This window comes from Eucyclogobius newberryi, unplaced genomic scaffold, assembly GCF_026437365.1.
Source record: "Eucyclogobius newberryi isolate DKJ021-1_F unplaced genomic scaffold, fEucNew1.0.hap1 SCAF_4, whole genome shotgun sequence".
NCBI classification, from domain to species: domain Eukaryota; kingdom Metazoa; phylum Chordata; class Actinopteri; order Gobiiformes; family Gobiidae; genus Eucyclogobius; species Eucyclogobius newberryi.
This window is the reverse complement of record NW_027316056.1, coordinates 17,726,131-17,750,951: the sequence shown is the minus strand read 5'-3', so window position 1 is coordinate 17,750,951 and position 24,821 is coordinate 17,726,131. Positions and strand designations below refer to the sequence as shown.

The following is a 24,821-nucleotide window of genomic DNA, read 5'->3' as shown; positions in this document are numbered from 1 at the left end:
GACTGCTCGTGTAAAAGTGTAGATGTTTTTTCTATAGCCAAGCAACACCTGCTGTAGATGTGTCACTATCCGTGCGCCATTCGGAAACCAATTACCATAGTGTGAGTTAGTAATAATGAATGCTCAATAGATGTGGTTATTTAGGTTTAGAGTTTGTCCTTTCCCATTTTGATCCAGTTGTAAAAGACATTTGGGTGTAAAATATTCATCATTTCATTATTTTTTTAGTTCCAGTTTCTCTGTCCCTTTATTTTACGTTGATATAAATTGAAATGTCAATTGTCCAAGATGTAATGTTGCACACTAAAGGCAGAGATGATCTATTACATGCATGGTGTAAACAAGGCTTTATCAACTTATTTGACTGACCTGATGAAAATGAAAATCTCTTTATGAAAAGCCAGTTGTTGTTATTGTTTTTTGTCAATAGGCTTTATTAGACAGCAAAGTAAATGGGAATGGGGGATGAGAGAGAAGGGATCTGGATCTGAACTCACGACACTGCAGCCGGCTGCACTTAGAGCCTGGCGTACGTGTGCAGTAAACCTAACCACTTGACCACTGGGCAGCACAATGAAAAGCCAGTTCATCCATGAAAATATTGTCTTTTTTGTAACTAAACCTTGCCTTATGTAAAACTTAAACATTAAAATCTTAGAGATTTCAATGATTTGTCTTATTATTTTGTATTATTATTTTATTATTTAATTGTAAGCAACATGGTGCGTCCCTACATTTGGCCTTTGAGGTAAAAGCCAACGGATTTTGAAAATCAGGTAAGTTTAAAGACATGACTTCTTTCTTGACCCAATGAAAAGTAATTCATGAATTTGTGTTAGGTTCATATATCATTAATCACACGACTATATTAAAAGTGAAGCACGAGTTGACAATAAACCCAGAGGATTTAAACATAATCATAAATAGGCTAAATTAAATGGTTGTTGTGTATAAACTCTTCACGATGATGGAACAAACCTGAATCTGTATTTGACTTCACTCTTGAGTGAGAGGCTGTAAAAGGGTCAAGCCTCATAAAGAACACACACTTTTAGGATAAGACGTAGATAAATGTAAGCTTACATAACATAATAACCGACATGCTGAGTACAATGGTGATCATGTTTGTATTGACAACACGCGCCACCCCGGCGCGGAGCGCGCGCGTGCGTAAAGTCATTCATACTGGTTATAAACTTAAGCACATCCTCAAAGTGCTCCGGCTGTGGGATTAGAACATACAACATGTTCCACAGACACACACTTCACTCCAGCAGCGCGAGCGGAGAGCTAGAGGACAAATACGTGACACGGCAGCTAAGCGCTGTTATGCAACCGCTGACCTACTAACACATATCTGTGGAAGCAGCCGCACAAACTGGAGCAAAGTGTCCGGTGGCGCACACAGCACGCGGAGCCTGAACCAGCATCACCGACTCAAACTACCGACATAACCACCGCGCACCAGAACTCACCGGAACGAGCGGGCGAGACAAACTTTTGGACACGCTTTTATTTTTGTGGAGAAGTGTTTTTTCCCCCTTTCGCCTTTTCGCTCAGAGACAAACGAGGAAGCGCGCGGAGCCAGACTGCTTTTGTGTCGTGGACGCGTGCGGATGTTTCTCCTCCTCCCGGACACAGAACGGTATGTTTTGACTGAAAAAGGCGGCGGCTTTTTTGTGTATCTTATTCTCAGGTTTTGTGTCAGTTTTATCCCCCCCGTTACCGTGTGTGGATGTACGGTCCCCGCGTGCCGGCCCCAGACGCGTGCGCGCCGCGTTGTAGGACATGATGCTCCGGGGCCGGGCATTGTTCACATGGCGCCGGCACATACGCAGCGCGCCCGTGACTTTGACGCGCTCCGGGCCGGTTCCCGGGGACGCCAAACCCCGCACTTTGTTCCGACCGGGTGGTATTTGGGTCGTGGCCGCGCGCGGGGACAATTTGTTCCATCTACGGCGCACAACTAAAGCCGGTAAAAAAAACGTGGAAATGCGTAACCCACATTGAAGCATTCAATGTCAAGGCGAGGTAGTGTCCCTCATGGTGGTCTTTTCCAGGGAACGGGGGCAGCTGCTGTGTCTGGCTCTTTTGCATTATATTGTACAGACACAACATGTGGCAGGATACTATTTTGTGCTATTTTAGTTTAGTTACGGATTTTTTTTAATTCAATTACCGTTCCCTTTTGGACACAAATTCTTCCCAAAATAGAAAACAAAGTGGTACTATTTTCAGACACGCTCGTACAGCTGTATAACCTCAGAGTCTAATTATATTTATTCATTTGTTCGTTTATTTATTACATATATTTCTTCTTTCAATATGTTACAAAAATGTTTTCATCTTATTTGCTGCGCTTCAATTGGCCTTTTGCTGTCTTGTGCCTGAAACATATTCATGTACCAATAGCTAATATTTTTATCTTTTTGGATAGAGTGCATCTTGTAATTCTTCATTCATGGTTACTTCAAAATATGTCATAATATTTTGCAATTACGTGTCCTTTTCACTCACTTGAGCCTAAATTGAGTAAGAAAATGCCGAGTGACTCACTGGATGAGTCTATGGGGCCGTGGTTAACTAAAGAGCAGTGTGTGTGTGTGTGTGTGTGTGTGTGCGTGTGTGTGTGTGTGCGTGTGTGTGTGTGTGTGTGTGTGTTGCTTTGAGCCAGTCTGAGGCTATGACATAACCAGCACGCAGCAGGGAGAAGCCATAAACAGCAGCCCCTCTCCTGGGACACTTTGTAATTGATTCCCGTTCACACACCATCCTCAAACTGTCCATCCCGCATCGTATCGATTTCCAAAGCGATTAATAATTCACTCTGCTTTCCAAGACCTTAAAAAAAATTTGAGCTATTTTTAACTTGCTCTAACCCTAACACAATTCTGTTTTTGTAAGCAATCATAGCAGAAGTTGACCGGCGGTGTAACGTTCAAACATTTCCCCTGTAAACTGATTGTATAATGTGGAATTACATGATCCAGGGTGTGACGCAATAGTCGGAAACCCCAGTAGACTAAAGTTTGGAAGACAAAAAAACTTGTCCCGCCACAAGCAACTGGTCCCATTTCAGCGAGCTCTTCACTGCAGCGTCCCAGCCAGCGCTCTAATATAGGTCAGACATGTATGTGGGTGAGGTTTACAGGCCGCTCAGACTGATTCAACACTGCCTATGCAACAACATATTTAGACTTAAGCTCTACTACTACTTCTTCTAGTACTACTAATACTGCTTAAGTGCGGCAGCTTAAGTTTCAAATCCGGGACACTGTGTAGCGTAGAGGACTGTGAAGAAGTTTTGCTTAACTTGTCTATTTACTATAACTGGAAATCAAGGCTGTGTACGTCTTTTTGTTTGATACACTAGAAATGGAATCTGATGTAAAATCCAGGTTAAAAAGTAAAGGCAAATTCCATGAAATTGACAGTCGATTCCAACATATTTTCTATGACAAAAGGAAACAAGGAGAAATATATAAGAGACACAACATCCATCTAATCACATCTAGTTTAAGCATGTGAAATGGCGCATGCAGTTTTTAGGCTGACCTGGTATGTCTGGAAGCCTATTTGTGTTTTGACATTAAGCCGTGGGGGGAAAATGGAGTCTCCTAACCTACCGGGGGCCCCTCCACATGTGTGGTGTTGAATCACTTAAAAAGATGGCGGCGGGGGGAGGAAGGAAAGAGAAGATGCCATGCGTTACACTCACACTCGCTGCACAGGGGGCAAAGGGCAAACATTCCTCCACAAACACTGGGGGCAAGTGTTTGGGAACAGCTCAACTTAAGTCTAAAGAAGTACCGCGCCCTAAATCCAAATCTTAGTGCTTGTGGCTGGACAAAATGAGTAAAAACGAGCAAGTTATGACAGCCTGACAGTGATAATGAAACAATATGACATAATACATCACAGTAAAATGACATGAAATCAAGGTATTAAGATATTAAAAAGAAAAAAAGAAGACAAAATCAGGTGAATTTTAACATTATTACTTATATAATTGTTTTACATTTAAAAATTGGATTGCACAATAATGGATTTATAGCGCTATCTTTTATTCGGCGCTCTGAGTGTTCTAAAGGAGTGTCTTGGCGTCCATTAACCTGTAGCCTGCGCCTCTTTGTAATACGCATTTGTTACACAAGCCGCGCTCCGGTACAAGGGATTCAGAGCACGTACGTTACGAGCGGCGGCGGCGGCGGCCCCTCCCCGCGCTGTCCACAGAGGCCGGGGCTGTTATGTGGAGTTTAGCTGCAGATATGGGTGTGTGCTCTGACGTCAATCCCTTCACCCTATCCCTCTCCATTTCAGGCACATTGTTATGCACTGCAAAGCAGGGGTTTCTGGAGCACGTAGGAATTAATGTCGTAACCAAATCGTAACCACGCCGTTCCCCTTACAGCGGGCGTGTTAGTTTTCATGCCCCCGTTACTCTGCCGACTGTCTGTAAGATTCCTCTCACAGTCCCTAAAAACAAATTCTTGCCGTCACCAGTCCGCTCCGCTTCCTCCGGCCTCAACCCCGTTCCCTCGCTCTATTTTTAGCGTGCACTCTGGTACTCTCTCTCTCTCTCTCTCCCTCCCTCCGCGGCCCTCCCTCCCTTGCAGTCCCACTGACCTATTTTATGGCGCTCCGTCAAAGGCAGAGGGAGTGTTTACTGCTGAGCGTCGTTTCTAGGTCAGTGGGACAGTACAGACGTCTGCACCCCGTTTCTTCCACAAGGCTTTTGTTTGGGGCAATGTGGGGGAATTACATTGAGATGTAAAAGTAACAGAAAAAAATACAGTTTTCCTCTTTTTTTCAAGGTTTTATACTTTCTAGTGGGCTATTGTTGAAACTCTTGCAACTTTTTTAACTTAACATAGCATTGATGAAGATTTACAAGCTTTGAAACCTTTGTTATAAAAATGAAATAGATCACACCATTCATAGATCCACCTCAAATCGCGTGATATTATCAAAACTAATGCATATACTTTTGTTGATCGTTTTAATTTGCATTCAAACTACTTTGCATGGCCAAATAACCAAAATAGGAAGAGAACCTTAACCCAGATGTTTTAAGTCATTATTTGCTTGGTGACCTAGATTAAAACCTGTGGCTGTGCGTGGTGTAAAATAGATTCTTCAGGATTCTAGGGCTTCTTTGGCTAACAATGTGTTAATAACTAATGAATATATCAACCATGTTATGCAGCTGAAGGAGGAAAACAACAGGAAAACATGACTAAAAGAAGAGAATGGTCAGAGTTGTTACATAATGCTCGCGTTAACGTGCGACTTTCTCACTTGAGTATTGTTTGGGCAAGAAGGCAAACTGTGTGCGAACTGTGATATGTTGTGATGTTTCAGCAGCTTGAGAGAAACTGAGACACCCCAGTTCTTCCACAGACAGTCTGACATAACAAATCCTCTAAGGCCGTTACAGAGTAGAAGTCAATACAGTATGTTTCACATAGCCCTGTGAGAAATATGAATTGTTAGATAGTTTAAACAATTTCAATTCTTAGACCAGGCCTGGCACAGCAATAAAACACATTAAAGACTAAAGAGAAAAGGGCTCAAATATTATTATTTTTAAATTAGAGTATTGTATAGGTAACAATGTTTTTCTGCAGTAAGAATCCTTGTAGTTTTAATAATTAACTTTTCTGTTAATCTTTAAATTATTCAGACTGAATTATTGTTGAAGATAAGGCATACAGATGATTCAATTGTATCATCTTCACAAACATCCATGTAAAGCGAAAGAGAAAAAACAATTATTAAATAAATGTCATGCTTGTCTGTCTGCCTCTTGTCGGTAAAAGCCTCTGATATCAGCCTCTTACACAACAGCTCTGCAGCAACCTCATATTTCCAGCTAATATTCAACAATACTATATACAAGTTATGACAAAAGACAAAAGCAAAACTCAACTAGAAGCGTATGTCATAGATTTGTATGTGGTGAACGGATAGACATATTGATTTTAGACACACACCACCTAAATCAATGTTAGAATGTCTCTTTGTAATTTGACCTAAATGAAATCTGAATAAATGCCACAATGAACTGCACTGTGTCTTACACTGACTCTAACCGTGTGTTCCTCTCTCTCCCATCCCTCTTTGTCTCCATAACACAGTTAGTGGTCAGCACACAGTGGCAGTGAAATCCTCTGAGAGCGCTGAAGAAGACAGACTGACCTACATCCTTTGTGCAGAAAGAGGCATTGGCACGACCAGAGCCAGCGCCTGCTGAAGATTGAGAGAAGAGCTGATAAACTCAAACTCACCTCGACGCACAGGGGCCTCCTCTGAACCATCGGCCACAAAAAAAAAACTCTAAACACTAAAATAACACTTTTCATTGAGTTCAGCCCAAAACTACGTCAATGTACAAGGTTATTCTGGAGTTCCACCTCTTTTTAATCTTCTTAGCCAATTTGGATACTTGAGTGTAAGAACATTACAACAGAAATCAATGAGGCTCTCCTTCCGTGGAGCACAAATACCTCATCAAGAAGTTTTTGCTGATCCTGCGACATAGGTTAAACTCAAATTCAAACCAAGAAGTCACATATAGTTGTCCTTTTACCCCTTCCCCTTTGCCCCCAGAGTCACTCTCTGGCACTGGCCTAAAGAACATGGAAAGTCTCAGTCTGCACCTCTCTGCCACCAGCAACAAGAATGCCATGGAAGTAGATTCATACTCCTACAGTGACAATATGCCCTCTCCAAGCCCAGACTCTTCAGGACAACGCTCATCTAAAGGTTCCAACAAGCTGAGCATGAGCTCGCGCCGCAAAAGAGAGTTCATCTCAGATGAAAAGAAAGATGCTTCGTACTGGGAAAAGCGCAGAAAGAACAATGAGGCTGCCAAGCGCTCGAGGGAGAAGCGGCGCATGAACGACATGGTGCTGGAGAACAGAGTGATGGCTCTGAATGAGGAGAACGTGCGGCTGAAGACGGAGCTGCTGCAACTCAAACTGCGCTTCGGCCTCATCAGCGCCGCGTCCTACATGGAGAAAAGCCAACAGATCTCCAACAGTGCAGCAGCAGCAGTCAACAGTTGCAATGGGAATAGCTCCACTGGGACCCCCAACAGTAACGCCTACCTCTCCAGCAGCGGCTACTCCAGCGCGTCCCAGGTCATGATGAACTCGGACTCGTCTGAAACGGAGCAGTCCATCCGTGGGGATTGTCACAGTTCCTTTCAAAAATACTCCCCTCGAGGCTCTATATCTGACATGTCTGATGGATCGTCCCGTGACAGCCCAGAGCCCATGGGCTACAGCATCAAGACAGAGCCCTCCATGGACCTGACTCGTCTGGAGGACATTCCAAATGGTATCTCTAATGGCTCCTGCAACACCATCGTTTCCCCTCACCAGAGCGCTGTCCTGGCTGAAGACTCTGAGTACCTCCAGTGCCACATGGAAAGGTCCAGCCCGCCCCCCCCTGCACCCCCAGCCCAAAGGAGTGTGATCCTGTACCGCTCCAGCAGTGGCTGTTACCCCATGGACCGGCCTGAGGAGCAGGGCAGACACTCACACAGCTCCAAGTACAGTGACTGCTCCATGACCATCACAGAGGTGGCAGAGAAACTGGAGAGGACCAAAACCATGGACTCCCCTCAGTACGAATACAGCGACGGGCACGAAGATCCAGAGAAGCTGCAGCACTACAGCAGTCAACAGCAGCGTGAGAAGCACCATTACAGTTACCAGGTCCCAGAAAACGCTGTTCAACCAAACCCCTTCGCCCCTAACCTCATTCACAACACTGAGGAGGGACAGTCCTCCTACCTGCAGCACAACGCCTACCTCACCTCTCTGGACGAAGAGCCTCCAGTTCTCACGTACGAGGGAGGTCCCAGGACAGACAGGTTCTTCCAGGAGAACTCCTCGGGCAAAGACACGTCATCTAGTGACGGCGATCCACGAAGCTCTGACAAAGAGGGATCCACAGATGACGAGTCCCCCTCATCCTCCTCCTCAGACATCAGCAACTACCACCAGAAGTCCACAGTCATCAGCTCACATGCAGAGAGCCCGGCTGAGGTCAAAGGCACAGCTCTGCCTCACAAACTGCGCCTTAAATACAGAGCTCTGTCTAATGGAGTGGTGATGCAGGAACCTACCCCTGTTTCCTTGTCCCCCTCACCCACTCTGCCCCAGCACCCATACCTGGCCCTGCCTGGGAACCTTCCGAGCCACACACTGGTAGACAGCAAAGAGGACAACCAGACTGAGTTCCCCGAAGAGGTCCAATCTCAGGGGAACGAGTATTCGGAGGCCAAGAAAGAAGGATGGAAAAAAAACTTAGGGGGCTCTCGGGGCGGACGCAGTAAGAAACGAGATTGAAGACAACTGGGACATATTTGTATTTGATAATGGACTGTTCAAACACAGAGAAGGAGACAGTGTTCTGTGGTGTACGCAATGTGATAAAGTGTTTTGTCAAAGGGTTGAATGGGGCACTGCAGCACTGACACAGGTGTAGGACGTCCCTCATCCCAGCCCTTTCACAAAAACAACACTTAAACCTGGGATTTCCCCTTCAGTCTTCACTGTGTCACTTCTTTCCTGTCTTTCCTACCTCCCAAAACTAAGATCAGAAAATCTTCTCTTGAGTCGGACATGTACAGATTATTCACTATTAACTGCCTTTGAGGCTCTAGCCAGCACTTCTACTGTGGCATTATAGGAACATTCCTTCAACCAAAGAAACACATCCGTTTAGTAACACACTTTTACAAGTTACATTGTTCCCTCTCTCGCTCATCTGCACACAAGTCCCTTCTCTTCTGAAGCACTTAGATTGTATTATACTGTGACATATGAATTTGAATATGATTATATATTTTAAGAAAAAAAAAGTCAAAAAACAACAAAGACAAAATTGTGTAATGCAGTCGTAGACATCAAGTGATTCGCTTGTTCTTAGTGATACACCTTGTACAGCCCTTTGTCTAAAATGCCACAAAGATTTTCTTTTTACTAAAACTGAAAGAAGAGCCACAACTTCGAAAAACAGTGTATGAGGTATTTTCCAAAAGTTCTAGGTGATGAGATGACCAGAACTTTTAAAGTCAAGGCCAGTTTTTCATATCAGTCAAGGCTATGTAGATGACAGATGTTGGCTAGCCCTGACAAGCACAAGGTAAGCCTTGTTTAGCTCCATAAATCAGACACAAAGTTGTCTGCTGAATAAATGAAATGCTCTTTAATCACTACCAGCAAAGCTGCTCTTTTCATGCGGTGCCTGTTATTGTTTGTCCCTTGTTCCATAATGATCTCAAATGCCCCTCATGCACTGAGTCTAGCTCCTGTAGCTGCAGTATCAGTCTGTACACTTCCTGGTGCCTGCCTCTGGCCACATGTATAAATGTAAAGTTGTCTATCTCTTGTATACTACTGTCATTATTTTAATATTATTTTATTAATATTGTTATTTTCTATTATAAGTGATTATTTTTATTACTGTGTTTGTCATCATATTGTGTCATTTTGATCGATGCTCTTCCTTGTGCCGTGTATTTACCCCTTGCCCCAGTTACCATTTGTACTGTGTTACTGTATAACCTACGCTGTTTGACGAAAGACAAAACAAAAACGGAAAAAACTGAATAAGTAAGCCTTGTCCAGAAGTTATTATGTAATGCGATACTTCACGTGGATATGCAAATGGTTACAAAAAATCATTTTGTATTGTGAACTACTCAAAATGGGAAAAATTAAAAAAAAGTTGTTGAATTTACTTCTGAGTCTGTTGTTCTATAATCATTCATTCCTGATGCAATGCATTCTATAGCATAAGACTTAATGACCAACACATAACAATACAATATATTTGTATAACATATAAACATATTACTCATACTCGTATATGATCATATATGATAGTAGTTACTAGTTACATTGTAATAGTGATAATAATATAGTTAGAGGTTATAAATCCCTAATAGTCCACTGGGAAGTAGTCCAGTGCATGCACTTAATTAAACAGTCTTAGACCTTTATATTTGATAATTATTCATCAAAGGATGGCTCATTTAATCTTAATCAATTATAATGAAACAGAAGGTGACTGAACATGACTTATTTAACCCAAGCACATTAAAAGGAATGTTTTTCACCTTAATGTTATAAAAACTGAGCTAAATGCCACGCACATTAGCTTCTGAAATACAGATTAGACATATTGATATAAGCATAAACCACACGTGTAGTATACGTAGCACATAAGAGTATTAAACTGAATAACTCCATATGAATTTGTTTACAAGTTTAAAATGTTACATAATACAGCTTTCAATGGCGGGTCAACAGATCATTACACAGAAAAAGCACCAGGCTCTGGCAGCTTGCAAGTGTCAACATAGTTTAGCGGTTGTTTACTATATAATTAAATTGGTCGAGTGGTTGAGGCACATATTTCGAATCCCGATTCTGATAACTTACTGAATGTCCTCCCTTCTCTCTCATCCCCCATTTCACACTCATCTGTCCTGTCTAATAAAGCCTGCGGGCCAGAAAATCTTGAAAGAAAAACATGGCATAACCGGTTATACAAGTGCGCTGCTGTGAGAGAAGAAGCAGCCTCTTAATGGAGCAATAGCTGATGGGAACAACAACGCGTTTGATCGGGCAGAGCAGTGCCACTGGCGAGGCTTACATAAGTATCGAGGGGAGGGCCAGTGGACTATCTCGTAACAGAAGTGTCGCAATTTCAGACCAACACCAACATTTAGACACATATTACACACTCACACTCAGCACACACAGCAGAATAATTCAGTTAAAAGAGGAAAGATGCACTGACTATGCAACATTTCACCTACTGCGTATGTTACTGTATCTGGGGAATAGTTCTGGATCTTTGCAAGAGCTGCCCTTTCCTACACTGGCTCTAACAAGGTGACATTCTTGTGAAAACCGCATTGCATTGTATGGTGCATTGCCCCCTCCGCTCTCTATATATTTCCCTCTTTCTTAGCCCCTCTCTTCCTCGTTCACCCCTCTGCAGGCCCCCCCCTTCCCCGGTCCGACCCAGCCCATCTTTGAGTAGTAAAAGCTGCTTTGTATTGTGCGGAGATATTGAGTATTGTTGCGAGAACAGGACAGGAGAGTGAAAAGTAGGTCACAGTGGAGGGAGAAATGGGAGGATGGAGAGAAAGAGGGGTTGTTATTGAGTGAGCGGCGCGGGTTACATCACATGCCTTTGCTGCAAGAAGAAAAAAAGAAAAAAACTTGACTCATTTGTGCGCCTCAGGGACTGGGTTAGTGGCGCATACAGTCACGGTTGGATTGGTGTTCCGCGTATTTACACACAAAAAACACCAAACTAACTTTATAGTAGTTATAATATGTATCACAGATGTTCTTTAATGACGGAATATACTTTGGATTTGGTCCTGCTATAGTCGTAGTTACTGTTGTAGTCCTTGTTATGTCACAGTTAAGATCTTGTTCTAATTTAGTTCAAATTTAATCCATAGGCAGACTTAAGGTTTATTCAGGTTTATTCACTCAATTAGGACCATGAAATTAATAATTACATTTCAATTCAGATTTTAACTGAAGTCCAAAGTCAAAGTATATATACTGTAAAAGCATGCGGTTTGGAGCAGAGTTCAAACTTTGGAGGAAGAAATTTGAATTGTCCAGCCCTACACTCTAAACTAAAACTAAAAAGTGAGAAAATATTTTGGTATAACGTCAGATTTATTTCACAAAAACAATCATAAAAGTAACAGAATTCAAATGTCTCATGTCTGTCCTAGCACGAAATCACTGGTCAACATTGAGGCCAGATCTAATTACTCTGGGAGAGGAGTGACACATTTTCAGCTGTCGGTTTCAAACTAGGTCAGATTTATCTCATAACTTGAAAGGTTCATAGGGCATTAGTCCAAATAATACGTTACTTATCACTTGGCAAGAAGGCCATTTTCTGCATCAATAACGAGGAAATGATAATTTAATAACTTTGCTTTGGAGTGACTTTTTGATCTTAAAATAAAGGATGACTTCAGTGCCTTGTGACTGATTAAATGTGTTTCTGCATGATGAAATAGATAAAGAAGAAGTCAAAGAAAAGAAAACTGAATGCATGTTATTTCTTGATCTAAACAGCTGAAATAAAAACACCATTTCACAATAGGCATGAAAAACGAACAATATTTTATACAGCAAAATATGATGAATGAGTAACGCCCTGTGAGTAACGCTGTGTGGATTCTGAAAAGAGACGGGGCATGAATGAGAGTGAATGAGAGTGAATGTGAGTGAATGAGAGTGAATGAGAGTGAATGTGAGTGAATGAGAGTGAATGTGAGTGAATGTGAGTGAAAGTGAGTGAATGTAAGTGAATGTGAGTGAATGAGAGTGAATGTGAGTGAAGAATGAGAGTGAATGAGAGTGAATGTGAGTGAATGTGAGTGAATGAGAGTGAATGAGAGTGAATGTGAGTGAATGTGAGTGAATGAGAGTGAATGTGAGTGAATGTGAGTGAATGTGAGTGAATGAGAGTGAATGAGAGTGAATGTGAGTGAATGAGAGTGAATGTGAGTGAATGTGAGTGAATGTGAGTGAATGTGAGTGAATGAGAGTGAATGTGAGTGAATGTGAGTGAATGAGAGTGAATGAGAGTGAATGTGAGTGAATGTGAGTGAATGTGAGTGAATGAGAGTGAATGAGAGTGAATGTGGGTGAATGTGAGTGAATGTGAGTGAATGAGAGTGAATGAGAGTGAATGTGAGTGAATGTGAGTGAATGTGAGTGAATGAGAGTGAATGTAAGTGAATGTGAGTGAAAGTGAGTGAATGTGAGTGAATGTGAGTGAATGAGAGTGAATGAGAGTGAATGAGAGTGAATGTGAGTGAATGTAAGTGAATGTGAGTGAAAGTGAGTGAATGTAAGTGAATGTGAGTGAATGAGAGTGAATGTGAGTGAATGTGAGTGAAGAATGAGAGTGAATGAGAGTGAATGTGAGTGAATGTGAGTGAATGTGAGTGAATGTGAGTGAATGAGAGTGAATGTGGGTGAATGTGAGTGAATGAGAGTGAATGTGAGTATATGTGAGTGAATGAGAGTGAATGTGAGTGAATGTGAGTGAATGTGAGTGAATGTGAGTGAATGTAAGTGAATGAGAGTGAATGTGAGTGAATGTGAGTGAATGTGAGTGAATGTAAGTGAATGAGAGTGAATGTGAGTGAATGTGGGTGAATGTGAGTGAATGAGAGTGAATGTGAGTGAATGTGAGTGAATGAGAGTGAATGTGAGTGAATGAGAGTGAATGTGAGTGAATGAGAGTGAATGTGGGTGAATGAGAGTGAATGTGGGTGAATGTGAGTGAATGTGAGTGAATGAGAGTGAATGTGGGTGAATGTGAGTAAATGAGAGTGAATGTGAGTGAATGTGAGTATATGTGAGTGAATGAGAGTGAATGTGAGTGAATGAGAGTGAATGTGAGTGAATGTAAGTGAATGTGAGTGAATGTGAGTGAATGTGAGTGAATGAGAGTGAATGTGAGTGAATGAGAGTGAATGAGAGTGAATGTGAGTGAATGAGAGTGAATGAGAGTGAATGTGAGTGAATGTGAGTGAATGTGAGTGGATGTGAGTGAATGAGAGTGAATGAGAGTGAATGTGAGTGAATGAGAGTGAATGTGAGTGAATGAGAGTGAATGAGAGTGAATGAGAGTGAATGAGAGTGAATGTAAGTGAATGAGAGTGAATGTGAGTGAATGTGAGTGAATGAGAGTGAATGTGAGTGAATGAGAGTGAATGAGAGTGAATGTAAGTGAATGAGAGTGAATGTGAGTGAATGAGAGTGAATGTGAGTGAATGAGAGTGAATGAGAGTGAATGAGAGTGAATGAGAGTGAATGAGAGTGAATGTAAGTGAATGAGAGTGAATGTGAGTGAATGTGAGTGAATGTGAGTGAATGAGAGTGAATGAGAGTGAATGAGAGTGAATGTGAGTGAATGTGAGTGAATGAGAGTGAATGAGAGTGAATGAGAGTGAATGAGAGTGAATGTAAGTGAATGAGAGTGAATGTGAGTGAATGTGAGTGAATGAGAGTGAATGAGAGTGAATGTAAGTGAATGTAAGTGAATGTGAGTGAATGAGAGTGAATGAGAGTGAATGTGAGTGAATGTGAGTGAATGTAAGTGAATGAGAGTGAATGAGAGTGAATGTGAGTGAATGTGAGTGAATGAGAGTGAATGTGAGTGAATGTGAGTGAATGTGAGTGAATGTGAGTGAATGAGAGTGAATGTGAGTGAATGTGAGTGAATGAGAGTGAATGAGAGTGAATGTGAGTGAATGAGAGTGAAGAATGAGAGTGAATGTAAGTGAATGTGAGTGAAAGTGAGTGAGTGAATGTAAGTGAATGAGAGTGAATGTGAGTGAATGTGAGTGAAGAATGAGAGTGAATGAGAGTGAATGTGAGTGAATGTGAGTGAATGAGAGTGAATGTGAGTGAATGTGAGTGAATGTGAGTGAATGAGAGTGAATGTGAGTGAATGAGAGTGAATGTGAGTGAATGTGAGTGAATGAGAGTGAATGTGAGTGAATGTGAGTGAATGTGAGTGAATGAGAGTGAATGAGAGTGAATGTGGGTGAATGTGAGTGAATGTGGGTGAATGTGAGTGAATGAGAGTGAATGTGAGTGAATGTGAGTGAATGTGAGTGAATGTAAGTGAATGAGAGTGAATGTGAGTGAATGTGAGTGAATGTGAGTGAATGTAAGTGAATGAGAGTGAATGAGAGTGAATGTGAGTGGATGAGAGTGAATGTGAGTGAATGAGAGTGAATGTGGGTGAATGTGAGTGAATGAGAGTGAATGTGAGTGAATGTGAGTGAATGTGAGTGAATGTGGGTGAATGTGAGTGAATGAGAGTGAATGAGAGTGAATGTGAGTGAATGAGAGTGAATGTGAGTGAATGAGAGTGAATGTGAGTGAATGAGAGTGAATGTGGGTGAATGTGAGTAAATGAGAGTGAATGTGAGTGAATGTGAGTATATGTGAGTGAATGAGAGTGAATGTGAGTGAATGAGAGTGAATGTAAGTGAATGTGAGTGAATGAGAGTGAATGTGAGTGAATGTGAGTGAATGTGAGTGAATGTGAGTGAATGTGAGTGAATGAGAGTGAATGTGAGTGAATGTGAGTGAATGTGAGTGAATGAGAGCGAATGAGAGTGAATGTGAGTGAATGTGAGTGAATGAGAGTGAATGTGAGTGAATGAGAGTGAATGTGAGTGAATGAGAGTGAATGAGAGTGAATGAGAGTGAATGAGAGTGAATGAGAGTGAGAGAGGAGTGAGAAGGAGTGAATAAGGGAAGAGAGAAATGGAAAGGGGAGAGAAAGATTGAGGGGGGAAACGGAGGGCGAAAAGGAGTTTTGTTTGTGTGTTTGAGAGCGATGGAGAGGAAGGAATGCAAGAAAGAGACAGGGAGAGGGGAGAAAGAGAGAGAACTAGGAGAGAGGGAGAAAAAAGGGGAAGAGTGACAAAGAGAAGAACCAAGAAGGTAGAGCGAAAACAAGGTAGAGAAAGAGGACAAATAGCAAGCAGAGGGTTAAAAGGAGATGAAGGGAAGGTGGAGAGAGGGGCAAGAGACGGAGAGAGAGAGAGAGCGCGAAAGAGAGAGAACAAAAAGGGATGAAAGAGCAGAGAAAAGAGGGAGATTAAAGGGGAAAGCGAATGATAAAGAGGGAAGAGAAAAGGAGGGAGAAGGGGAAAAAAATAGATATATAGAGAGAGTGATGAAAGGAAGAGGCGTTGGCCCTGAGCGGCTTGCGGTTATGAGTCTCGGTTACGTAACGCTGGATGCTGCAGCATGTAGGTCAGCACAGCAGCACAGGGAGAGCCAGCCGTGGGGTAAGAACTGAGCAACTATTCACCCGAGCGAGAGCAACCTACTTCTGAGTCACTGGAGCTGGAGGAAGAGGAGGAGGAGGAGGAGGAGAAGGGGTTTGGACACAGGAGTCGTCATGGCGTCCAGATGCCGCACACTCAGGCGGTCAAGCGCAGGAATCTGAAAGAGAAAGAGTTACGTTAGAGGATTAGGTTATGTAATGCAGCAGCCCCATAAAGACGATGGGAAATGTTCAGGAAGTTAAGGCTTTACCAATGTGCTGTACATTTGTCGTTGAGCTGATTAAATAAATCATGCTGAGTTGACAAAGATTATTTATTCCATCCATCCATCCATCTTCTGCCGCTTTATCCGGGGCCGGGTCGCGGGGGCAGCAGTCTGAGCAGGGACTCCCAGACTTCCTTCTCCCCAGACACTTCCTCTAACTCCTCCGGGGGGATCCCGAGGCGTTCCCAGGCCAGCCAAGAGACATAGTCTCTCCAGCGTGTCCTGGGTCTTCCCCGGGGCCTCTTCCCGGTGGGACATGCCTGAAACACCTCCCGAGGGAGGCGCCCAGGAGGCATCCGGAACAGATGCCCGAGCCACCTCAGCTGGCTCCTCTCGACGTGGAGGAGCAGCGGCTCTACTCCGAGCTCCCCCCGTGTGGCCGAGCTCCTCACCTTATCTCTAAGGGAGCGCCCAGCCACCCGGCGGAGGAAACTCATTTCGACCGCTTGTATCCGCGATCTTGTTCTTTCGGTCACTACCCAAAGCTCATGACCATAGGTGAGGGTAGGAACGTAGACCGACCGGTAAATAGAGAGCTTTGCCTTTCGGCTCAGCTCCCTCTTTACCACAACTGCATCACTGCAGCCGCTGCACCGATCCGCCTGTCGATCTCACGCTCCATCCTTCCCTCACTCGTGAACAAGACCCCGAGATACTTGAACTCCTCCACTTGGGGCAAGGACACCCCACCCACCTGGAGAGGGCAAGCCACCTTTTTCCGGTCGAGAACCATGGCCTCGGATTTGGAGGTGCTGATTCTCATCCCAGCCGCTTCACACTCACTGCAAACCGTCCCAGTGCATGTTGCAGGTCCGGGTTTGATGGAGCCATCAGGACAACATCGTCTGCAAACAGCAGAGATGAGATCCTGTGGTCCCCAAACCGGACCCCCTCCGACCCCTGACTGCGCCTAGAAATTCTGTCCATAAAAATTATGAACAGAACCGGTGACAAAGGGCAGCCCTGGCGGAGTCCAACATGCACTGGGAACAGGTCTGACTTACTGCCGGCAATGCGAACACAGCTCCTGCTCCGGTCATACAGGGACCGGACAGCCCTGAGCAAAGGGCCCCGGACCCCGTACTCCCGGAGCACCCCCCAAAGGACACCCCGAGGGACACGGTCAAAAGCCTTCTCCAGATTTATTATGTAAGTTTAAAATGTCTTGGCTGCAAATAAGAAATGGTGGCACACGAATTTGCACAATGTTATATTTAGTAAGTGAATTGCTCACGTTTTAGTTAATTTGTGCTATTTTGACATTTGTTGAAGTTTAATTGAAACTCAAGTTGTCCCTATTTCTGGCAAGTGACTTATTATTATTAATATTATTATACATATATATTTTTTTAATGAACCCCCTTTTTTAATCAAATATAAAATGTCATTAAAAAAAATGAATGAAATTGAATATATAATTAAAAAGGGGTTTACAGACGGACCTTTTGTATCACTCCCAAGCCACAATAAAAAGGCAAAATCAGTGTCTCTACAAAATGAAAAAAATAAAACAAATACCGGTACAAAGTAAGGCATCTTTCAAAACACACATTTAAAAGACCCATCATGTAACTTTTCATGGGAGGGTCCACCACCTGCTTGTCCACACTATAGCAGTAAACTCATCTATGAAGAGGCGACATGAAGAAATTACGTTTTTCAAGTAATTGAATAAATAAATGCACGACAGATATGTTTAATGTCTCCATAGAAACCAGCAGGGCTCAGACCCCACACACTTTATTTCGGACACAAAGTGGTCCATAGAGAACAATTGAAAGAACTTTAAGAACACCACACAACAACTTCCTTCAGAGAACAGACCTTGCTGTTTAATGCTTTAATACTTAAACACAGCATTCAGCGTGGGAAAAAGTGACATAGTGCACCTTTAACTTAAGATCTCCTTTGCGTCAACCTTCACACTCCCACATCCTTCAGCTAAAGTCAACAGAATCCATTCATGTTTAAACTTATATAACAGGCTCGTAATACTAAAACCACACAACGTTAACAGTTTATTGTTTGCATAAAAAGAAAGGAGCGGCCCTATTGAACCAACTGATGCAACAGCAACGAGCCAAAGTCAAACATTAACCTTTGTGTTCGCTCAAACGGCCTACTTTCCACACGCTCACCAAGCTGTAATACTTGTATAAAACATTTCCTCGTTAAAGCTGAAGAAACAAAAAGCTTAGTCACACTGACGTCAGCACTAAAACACGCAGTACGGCTGTGGGTCGAATCAGATAAAGACTTTGAACCATGCGAACTATGCGGCACGGCAAAACCACAGAAACCGCCGCTACCGTAATGTGGACTATAGACAGGAATCGTGATAATCTTATCTAAGTTGTGACAAAAGTTTATTGCTCCAATTGTGAACCATTTTAAATCTGGATCAAACTTATTGGCGCATTCATTTGCCGCCAAAAATCCACTCAGTGAAGACAGTGGCTAATCACGATGACTTTGAATTGTTTTGGCAAGTTTAAGCAAGCGATAAAACGGTCAAGAAAGGCTGTACCTAATGGTTTCAAACTGGGGCATGATTACTCTAGTCCTGATTTGGTCCTGGTTTGAGTCCAGTTTAGCTGAGACGTAGACTTGGTTTGGTCTTGTGCTGGTTTAGTCCTGGCATAGTTGAGGTTTAGTCCCAGTTTAGTCTCAATTGTGTGCGCAAGCGTGAACACTTGTACGCATCACAGCAAAAAAGAGACGAAATCCAGAGATAAACTTGGATGGACCAGGACTAAACGAGGACTAGAACAGGATCAAACCAAGTCTACATCAGGGCTAAACCAGATCCAACCCAAACCAGGGCCAAATGTGAACACAATCTTGCTGTTATTTGGTCCTAAATCGAACCCTTTGCTGTGGACATGGTTTGGTCCTGTTCTAGTACAGGCTTAGATTTGGATTTAGTCTTGGTAGGAAGGTCATATTAACATGCAAATCCCTGCACATTGAAGATAATTTGGAAAGGATTGTAATGTATCTGGTGAAGCTTTCGTCAGACCATGAGTCATTTAGTATTTGTACACTTTATAAATATGTCTCATAACTTTATGATATATTGTTACTCTTTTAAGTCTACAAAAAGAGTAACGATGTGACAAATTTTCTTTCCACCTTCTTTTCAAATGTTTCCAAACCATAAACATAGCACAAAGTTACATCTCGGCCACTGTTAATGGGTGCAAGATTTGTTACAAGTTTCCAGGAGGCGCGGCAGACAGGAGGGGAAAAAGCCCAACGGTTAAACATGCTGCTTGGCTGGCTCAGTTATGTTGTCTGTCGTGACCCATTCAGCGCCACTGCCCCAATCCTCCCCAAAAAGTAGGTCAACATTCAACATGCACCGACTGCGAGGCAGACTTTGCACATCTGGAAACGACACCACGGCAAACAGTGAAATGACTTCAATCCAGAAAGTTAACCTGGATTTGACAAGAGCACAATCTGAGTTTAGGTGGAGGGCCCTTCATTTTTCCTTGGAAATGTTGTTTTCCCCGGAATATTGTTCAATATTGCATTAAACAAGAAGAAAAAACAAAACTCACTTATATTACTTATATTTTGACACACATCACATTTACAAGTTTATCTTTTAACCAAAGTCTATTTGCTCTCTGTGGAAACAAACTCTGTGGCAATAAACGTGTAGTAAAGTAATTGAATATATATGAAAGGTAGATAGGTTTATGTTATATTATAGATCATTCCAGGCAAAGCATTAACACTTTCATGAGTCAAGCAGGTGACGGACCCTTCGCCGCAAAGGTGCACATTCAATTTGAAAGAAGAATAACAGGTAATAGGCTGAAATAGCACATTGACTGAACATGTAATAACGGTAATAGCTTGTTGATTACTTATGGAACCAGGACACGTCTGTCATCCTTCGTTTCATTCATGGTTTTATTCATTGTTCACAGCTTTATGTTGCGTCATATCAACAAAGCAAATCCGCAGTCTGGGATTTTTGTACACGGAAACGGTAATAATCCCAACCCTTTTTTTCCAGGTAATAATATTGAAACACCACTGAAACACGCATTTATACATCACAAGTACAATTTTGCTTACTCGCTAGCAGATCATTTTGTTTTAAAGAAAGGAAACCGCCCAAATAAGGATCGATTATGATTCTGCTCATTTGCGTATTGACCTTTTGCAGTGAAATGTCGAAATAGGAGCTCTTCCAACTTCCCTCTTGTTACCTCAGAACCACATAAGAGCCTCATAATACGCTGGACGCACTCAAAGGCACAAAGCACGAGATATAGGCCAAAAGGGTTGACTGAACTGAAAGTAGGGCAACAGGAATAACTATGGGCGTGTGATGAATCAGCTCAGCGTTATGCAATGCTTAAACCGCTCTGAGCTCACATTACCAGATCCCGTCTCCTCGCGTTGCAGGAAGTTGTCTGCTGGCATGGCTTTTGTTTGTGTCTAAAGAGGAAGGTGCAGACAGAGCAGTGTTTATGGGCCAGGCACAATCATCTCTTATAGGTGAGGTACAAATGACCTGAGAGAAAATGAAAAGATTCTCCTGTAGAGACGATACGCTCTATTTAAAACGAGCATTATGTAACTTTTCCTGCTGCTCCTGCTCGTCTCAAAGTATTTTGTATATGGTTTACTAATAAAAAAAAAAAAACAATAATCACTGACTAGCAATATATATAATAATAACAATAATAATAATATTATATTATAAAAATAACAAATGTATTATTTTATTAATTTATTACATTTACGACATTGAGAGCAATGCCTTTAACCAAATGATTAATACTGTTTGTTGTTTATTTATTTGTTCGGGACAGTGTATGTTAATGAACATACATGAAATACATACTGTAAACACGCCGGATGTAGCCATTGTAGCTAATTTCCATTCGTTGTCACTCTCACAAAACATTCTAATACACTTATTCATACACCAGTGTATTATTGTAAAAAAAAAATTGTGGAGTGAGTACCCAGAGAAAACCTATTGTGGCTTCGATAATCACCATTATATCCCAAATTTGATTAAACAAGTAGTGCTTTAATGTAATAAATAGTGCTTTAGAGTACTAACTAGTGCTTTAGAGTACTAAACACTGCTTTAAAGTACTAAACAGTGCTTTAAAGTACTAAACAGTGGCTTAAAGTACTAAACAGTGGTTTAAAGTACTAAACAATGCACATTAGGCGTTGCTCATATGTTTACATTATATGGTACAGACAAACGACAGCTCCCCTCTGCGGCGGCTGGTTATTATTAAGAGGATTTACCTCTCCAGATTAGTCTAGGCTATTTTCCATCTGTCTGAGGCCCACTGTACTCCACACGGCACAAGGAGGAAGAACAAGAAACCTTAAACATGTTTACAGGAGTCTGACCCTGTGACCCAGTGACCCAGTGAGCCAAACGGCCACTCACATGAGGTACAGTAAAGCCCAGATTAGAGCAGATTTATCTCGAGCACACGGGATGCAGTGGCATGGGACGGCTTTACCCTTTTGTGGTCGTAAGAGCAAGTTATGGAGTAATGCAAAGTTCAAAAATAAATCAAAGAGTTTAAGGGCAGAAATACTCATAATGTTCAGACAGAAAGGTGAAATAAGAATGTGACTAGTATGTACACAAGGGCCTGTTTGTGTTTATATTCAGTTAAAGTCTATATTTTTATTCCAACACCTTATTTCATGCTTGTTTATATTTTACAATTGTTATACATTGTTTGGTGTTGCATTGTATTGCCAAATCACATTAGTTTGTAATGTATTTTCACTGACAATAAAACTTCCGTCATAATATTAAATGTTAGCGTTACAATTATTATGAGAAGAAACATCACAATTTTATAATTAGTCATGACCGTTTGAAGGAAAAAGTAATGATATTGTCACCTAAACAGCCACATAAAAAAGTACTTTAGACTAGGGACCGGACAGTAAACGATAATATAGTTTGTGCTACATTTTGTATAAATGTCATGATCACAAAACAACAAACATCATAATTGCATAACAAGGATAATTAGTCTTTCAATTTGGTTTGGTTTGATTGACATTCTCCCAAAGGCCAAAGCAATATAAACAAATATGTGCATAAAGTCTGAAAGGGTAAAGGCAGATGCCTGAGCTTATAACACCTTCTCCTCAGGTGTAAATTCAACTCTTTTAATGTGTCAAAGCCAATCTTATGTGCTTTTAATCATTCTTTTATTGAGAGCCTCTTGACCTTTTCGTTTATCTGTTTTATGGATTATCAGTCAAAGAGAAAAATTGCCTGAACAACACTGTAAAGACCTGTTCAAAGATTATAGGTCTGCAGATGCTCGACCTTCATTCTTTATGAGGAAAGTGCTTCAGGAGGCCAAATGTATCATTGGCATCTCCGATCACGTTCTTAAAGAGAGGTTCTCCTGATGTCCTCTGGGAGGCGCTATCCCGCCTCCAGCAAGGAAACAAATCCATTTGCTTTATGCTTTCTGTGTGTGTGTGTGTGTGTGTGTGTGTGTGTGTGTGTGTGTATGTGTATGTGTATGTGTATGTATGTATATGTATGAGTGTGTGTGTGTGTGTGTGTGTGTGTGTGTTTATGACTACAAACAAGTTTTCTGAACTGAACTGACCAGTTAACCAAGTTCCTTAACCAGCTCCTTTAATTGCCTTGATAGTGCGGACACAGGAGCGGCTCATTGTAACAGATCCTAAACGGCCCCCGTGTGGTTATTTATTTATTGTTTATCATAAATCATATTCAGTCGATGAGGGAGGATTTTAGGTCAGGAGCCACACCCAGAAGAAGAATCTTAATTTAATACCACACATTTAAGTTCAACACAATGTCCCAGACTGAATTATTACTTGAACTTGCTTTATGTCTGTGCTCAAACCTGTCTCACAAACAGCTGCACTAAAACACTGAAGTACAGATATTGTCAAACTAAATTTGATGATATAGTATTTATATTGTGGGCCGCTGCATCAATATATTGCTAAGGAGTGTTTTGGGGTGATTTTACAACATATTTTTTTGACTGCAATTTGGTAAATATCAGTATCACCAGACCTCTTCAAATTAGACCGTTTTCATCAAACTTATGCAAACTGATATTATTCCCATTCTCCGAGGTCATAACTTAACTAAATATAACAGTTACTTTGATCTTGGACCTTGGTCTCAAGAGCCATGTAGTTTTTTCAAAAAAACTAAAATTTGGGATATTATGTCCTTGTTTTCTTTGTAGCTTCCCAGAGGTTGATGCTATAGCATTGAAAGTGGTACCAAATGAAAGCTAATGAAATGTTCTTGCATATGGTGTCAAACACATGAACATCTGTGTAAATGTTAACTAATTTTAATGCACAAACACACATATTTTTGATGCTTGGAAAGGATGATATCAAATATGCATAACTTGATCTCAAAAATGTCTCTATAGTCTATACAGTTTTACTCTATAAATATGTATGTTAATAATACATTTAAAGACGTTTTAGCACATTTCTATTGGATTGTCAGAATATCATTATCCACCCTTACTTTACAACAAATTGTGGGCCTTGCTATAGATTAAATCGGTTTGGGCCACAACAGTGAGACAAACATCTGTATCGGCTGAAAATATACATTTAGCTGCACACTGGCGTCTGTAAGGTTCATGTGAGGGGAGTGTCCTGAAGTGTTCCTCAGTCAACAGTACTGAGGAGGGTAAAGCAGGACACTCACAAACCACAACTGAACATATAAAACCTCAACCTGTATTTTTAACGTTCCTCTCCTCTCTCGGTCTCTGCTCTTTCTCTCTATTTTTAAATCCATACATATGTTGATTGGAGGTTGTTGGTGAGGGAGTGTTAAAAGTCCCGCTAGTGCCATTTCTCTGTTTCTAAAGTTCTTTATTATTTCAGGTTGTTGGAGTCCAGAGTCATCCATCACATTATACAATAATGCAGTTCAAAATCTTCAGTCCCCCCCTCTGTCTCGCTTATATGTAGTTGGAGTGGGGTCATGTGATCATAAATATGAATTAAATATCAGTGCAAAAAAACAAAAATAAACAGAGTTCAGCCTAAAAACAACTTGGACCAGACATTGGCACAACAAATCACATTTGGTCCATCACAGACTCTCCGGACTCAGATAAAGTGATGTGTCACAACAAGAAGCCCCTTTTAAAAGCCCACCATCTGATAAAAAGTATGTACCAAGCTCCTGGAGATGTAAAATAAGAAAGTTCACACACAAAAAAAACAATCAAAATAATGACCCTTACATTTTAAAAAAAGATTAAACTTTTTTTTTAATTATTTACTTCATTTGTATTTTTTATTATTTTTTTCATTTTTACTTTATCACAAGTCCCTAAAACTCATGTTTGATTAAATTTGCTTTAGCTTTGAAAAATAAATGGTCCAAACACAACTTATGCTCAGTTTACTGTCCAAACTCCCAACAGCAGCTTCATATTCACCAAAGACAACTGTTTGTGAATGAGGTGTTTTATGGAAAATAAACCGGAAACCGGACAATTAACAGACTTTAAACAGTTGCAACAATAATCATCATCATTTAGTGAAAGTAAACGTGAGTGGTCTTACCTCGAGCCTGTTGTTAAACTGCTTACATAATCACACACATTTATTATTGTATTATTTATATCATAACTACCT

General features: G+C 41.4%; 1 protein-coding gene across 2 annotated transcripts; it reads left to right on the top strand.

The window, feature by feature from the left end:
* Nucleotides 1-1,273: 1,273 nt before the first annotated feature.
* On the top strand, nt 1,274-8,974 carry nfil3-5 (nuclear factor, interleukin 3 regulated, member 5). Of its 2 annotated transcripts, none has more exons than XM_072463008.1 (2): nt 1,274-1,645; nt 6,142-8,974. In XM_072463008.1, the coding sequence occupies exon 2, from the start codon at nt 6,639-6,641 to the stop codon at nt 8,355-8,357; it is 1,719 nt and encodes a 572-aa protein (XP_072319109.1). In that variant the 5' UTR covers nt 1,274-1,645; nt 6,142-6,638; the 3' UTR covers nt 8,358-8,974. The 2 variants fall into 2 exon arrangements, with proteins under 2 accessions (XP_072319109.1, XP_072319108.1); XM_072463007.1 differs by having other exon boundaries at nt 6,138-8,974.
* The last annotated feature ends 15,847 nt before the right edge of the window (nt 8,975-24,821 follow it).